This window comes from Carya illinoinensis, chromosome 11, assembly GCF_018687715.1.
Source record: "Carya illinoinensis cultivar Pawnee chromosome 11, C.illinoinensisPawnee_v1, whole genome shotgun sequence".
Lineage (NCBI taxonomy): Eukaryota > Viridiplantae > Streptophyta > Magnoliopsida > Fagales > Juglandaceae > Carya > Carya illinoinensis.
The window spans coordinates 33,537,986-33,541,683 of NC_056762.1; the positions used below are offsets into that span (position 1 = coordinate 33,537,986).

Consider the following 3,698-nt stretch of genomic DNA (forward strand, 5'->3'; position numbering starts at 1 on the left):
CTATCTTTCATCTTGTATAATCTCCTTGGTCTTCTGGAGACAATTGTATGTAATGGCATTAGCTACGATTACTAATGCAATATTTTAGATATTTCTATATTATTAATTATATTTTGATTACTTATAATCAAAAACAAAATGTTGTATCTTTATAAGATTGATCTTTACTCGTTTGACACTGCTACTAATTGGGGAAACTAGTTTTCATCTGATCTCGAGAAACTCAAAATATTATTATTCACTTGAAGCAAAATTAAACTGAAAACGAAGAAGAAGAAAGCTGAAAGAAAGAAAAAGTACAAATACAGAACATGATTTACTTTCTGGAACAAGGCTAGCTAATTCTTAGTCATCTCAGAAGCTTAATTGTCTTAGCCTTAGGTTACAGTTACACGCAAATTAAATAGGAGATGGTGAATGAAGATTAACGTGATAAGATACATACAATAGACTAACTCCGCATTCTTTGAAGAATAGCACTTCTCATAGCCTCTCCAGTACTTTCAGATCCATCAGGAACTTTAACCACAACGTCTTGAAGCATCAGCTCCTTCACGCTTGATATGCTAGCATGATGAATTTGAAGCTGAAGGTCTCTAATTGCATTCATCAATCTTGCGTGCGGGTAGTTCACGTCAGGACATTGCACTCTTATCAAGGCTTCTGATCCAACAATCTCCACCTCCACCTCTATCGTATTGGTTGTAAAACCTGATGATGTCCTTGTGGGATGAACAATATTGGTAGCTAATTTGCTTTGGTTTTCATACATAAAAGTACTCATACCACTATTAATGTTGGCGCTCGGAGACTGTGCTTTAAGTTTTGCTTCCAGGTTCTTAATTTTGGCCTTGAGCTCATTGATGTAAACGACTGCATCAGCAAGTAAAGATGCCTTGTCCATCTTCGACACATTGGGAACAGCCGAGCGGAGCGCGTAGAACCGATGGTTAAGCTTCTCTCGCCGCTGCCTCTCCGCCTCCACGTGGTTTAGAGGGGATTCTCGATCCGTCGATGCTGGCTTTCTCCCTCTTTTCTTCAGTCGAACGTTCTCAGTTTTTTCAGAGGCGAAATTGCCATCGGAATCAGAAGGCCCCGAGTCAGATGATGAACGGGCAAGACCAGCACCTTCTTTAATTGCATCGACTTCCGTTTGCTTCCCTTGCAAGGTGAAGTACTCCTTCTGAGGCTGTGAACACATTCCAATATCCAGAAAAGGAAGATCCCGTTTGGCAGTAATTGCCATCTGACCCAGATGGCTTGACTGCTTTAAGACCTGAGAACTGGTGTTTTCAGCATCGAAAAGGGACTTGACCAGTTGCACCAAACTCCAATCTTCTTTAATCACATCCGAAGAACCCAGTTCAATAACCCCACGTGAAGTTGCAACGCAAAGTAAAGTCTGAATACCATGCATACGAGCTTCTTTAACTCTCTCACACTCGTAGAACTGAAGGTCGTGATCACCAGTCAACCAAATGTACGCCCCACAGCTATATGCGCGGCCAAGAACACCATCGCGGACAGTAAATGAACGTGCCTCTGAGAGGGCGTAAAAGTACAATAGGCCGGCATGAGTCTGATCCATTTCTCCATCTAGGTCTATGTCCTCAGCAAAAAGATCTTGGAGTACTTTGCTCGTCTTCTTTTTCTCCAAACCGAACCCGTATATATGTGGGTCGACATCGGCTTTGTTGGACGCTTTGGAGACGAAGCCTCTGGTGCCACGAAAATGACCATCACCCCATGATAAAACAACACAACCGTTGCTGTCTTTGGTTGTTTGCCAAAAGATGGAGTAGACCCACCAATATCCAGGCCGGCTTTGAAGTAAGAACTGCAGCCGTTGTAGAAGCGTTGGTGAGGCCTCATGAGAAACGGAAACAAGCGAAGAAGAAGGAGAGGAAGACATTGATCTCCTCCAATATTTGCTTCTCTTTGTTCTTATTGAGATGATCTCTCTCTTAGCGTCTTTGACTGAGTCAGTACTGATTATAAAAGCGAAGGAATGGTAGCAACGAAGAGTGTGAAGCCGCAAAGAATAGAAAATGAGTTCATGGCTGAATAAATTCACTAGGGCAGCTAGGGTAACTCATTTCGTAAAATCAAAAGAGATGGTTACTTATTATTTATTAATATGTCTAGTACTTTATTTATAAATAATATGAAATTTATTTTTTAACACCCGCCCTCATAAGTCAATACTTTTTTAATACTTATCCCGTAATAGGTAATGTGAGTTCTCATTCATCTAGCAGTAAAATGCCACCTACGAAAGAGAAGCATTATGTACCATCTTTGGGCGGTCGTTTTCAGCATTAGTACTACTATTTGTACCCACAAACCATGTGATAAACACCTCAACAGTTAAATCACTAACATGGATATTTTTCGTGCACGCACGCTGTCATGACTCATGGCTCGCAACCATTTATAGACAACGCTGTTGCTTTCGGCATCCTACGTATATTTTCGGGAAAATGATAGTGGTACCGTTCACACACGCCACTTGAAGCTACTGCTCACAATTTTTAAAATTTTTCAATTTTGTATTTAAAAAAATATTTTTTAATAATATTATTAATTTTTTTTTTTAAAAATCACGTATTAAAAAAAAAAACTATAATTAACTAACGATCGCCGATAACGGTTAACGTAGCACCGTCCATATTTTCGGCGACCCTTGTTATCTTATATCTTTTCAAAAATAGCATGATCCTGTGATTGGTATTCCAGTTGCAAATATTCGTTTTAACTTTTCGGTGCTCATACTAAATACCTCCTCACAAAAAAAAAAACATTTTCTTGCGGTAGATCTATTGTTGTTTCTACCACGTGAAATGCTACACGAAAGATTTTCATTACACGTGATATTTCTATTTAATTAATACGCGATTTATTATTTTTATATTTATATTTAAACACACATATATAAACATTAAAATAAAATGTTAAAAATAACAAATCGTAACATTAGTATATGGGGGTAAAAGTTTCTATTAAAACTTGTGCATGTTATTGTTTTATTAAGAGTTGGGCACGTGACATAACGCGAATATGTTATCTATTTGGCATTTTGAGGCCATTTCACCGCGTGTGCGGGGGAGTGATAATGGAGATGTTTTATCCCAAAAAAGAAAGATCACCCTTTAAAGTATAAAATTAATATACAACATTCTTAGACCACTTTGATTTTGTAATGTTAATTCTCTCGCAGCTTCTTACGAGGTTGTTCCGTTGTCTTTTCTACGTAATTAATTTACCTATGTATCCATCATCAATCCAATCAACACTAAAGACGCGCGTATGAAAAACATGTGACTTTTTTAAATTATATCGTGCATGCACTTCTAAATTCACTGAACCTAGCCTGTATCGTTTATGTCCTTTGTTCCAATATGTTTTATGTTCTTTAATTCCACCCTGCACACGTTGAAAACGTTCGTGTTCGTATAAATTAAGGTCCGTTTATTCGGTAAAAAAAATTAATTTAATCTCAAATCATTATTATAATTTTTAAAATTTTTTATAAAATATAATAAATAATTTAATTTTTTAAAATTTTAAAATAATAATATTAAAAAATAATATTTTAATTTTTAATACCTAAATTTACACAACAAATCAAAATAAAGGAAAGAATCATCCCCAACCCATGATGATAATTCAAACTTTGATGCGATACTTTTTGCATTTAT

At 36.7% G+C, this 3,698-nt stretch overlaps 1 protein-coding gene across 2 annotated transcripts; it reads right to left on the minus strand.

Moving 5' to 3' along the window:
- Window positions 1-209: 209 nt before the first annotated feature.
- LOC122280903 (transcription factor MYC2-like) lies at window positions 210-2,100 on the minus strand. 2 transcript variants are annotated; one of them, XM_043092025.1, is made up of 2 exons: window positions 787-2,100; window positions 210-711 (listed from the first exon to the last, which is right to left on the minus strand). In XM_043092025.1, exons 1-2 carry the CDS (start codon window positions 1,910-1,912, stop codon window positions 452-454), a joined length of 1,386 nt encoding a protein of 461 aa, XP_042947959.1. In that variant the 5' UTR covers window positions 1,913-2,100; the 3' UTR covers window positions 210-451. The 2 variants fall into 2 exon arrangements, with proteins under 2 accessions (XP_042947959.1, XP_042947958.1); XM_043092024.1 differs by having other exon boundaries at window positions 210-2,098.
- Between the last annotated feature and the right edge of the window lie 1,598 nt (window positions 2,101-3,698).

Excerpts from the sequence above, each read along its gene's own strand:
- LOC122280903 (XM_043092024.1), bottom strand. The coding sequence starts at position 1,912 with ATGTCTTCCTCTCCTTCTTCTTCGCTTGTTTCCGTTTCTCATGAGGCC.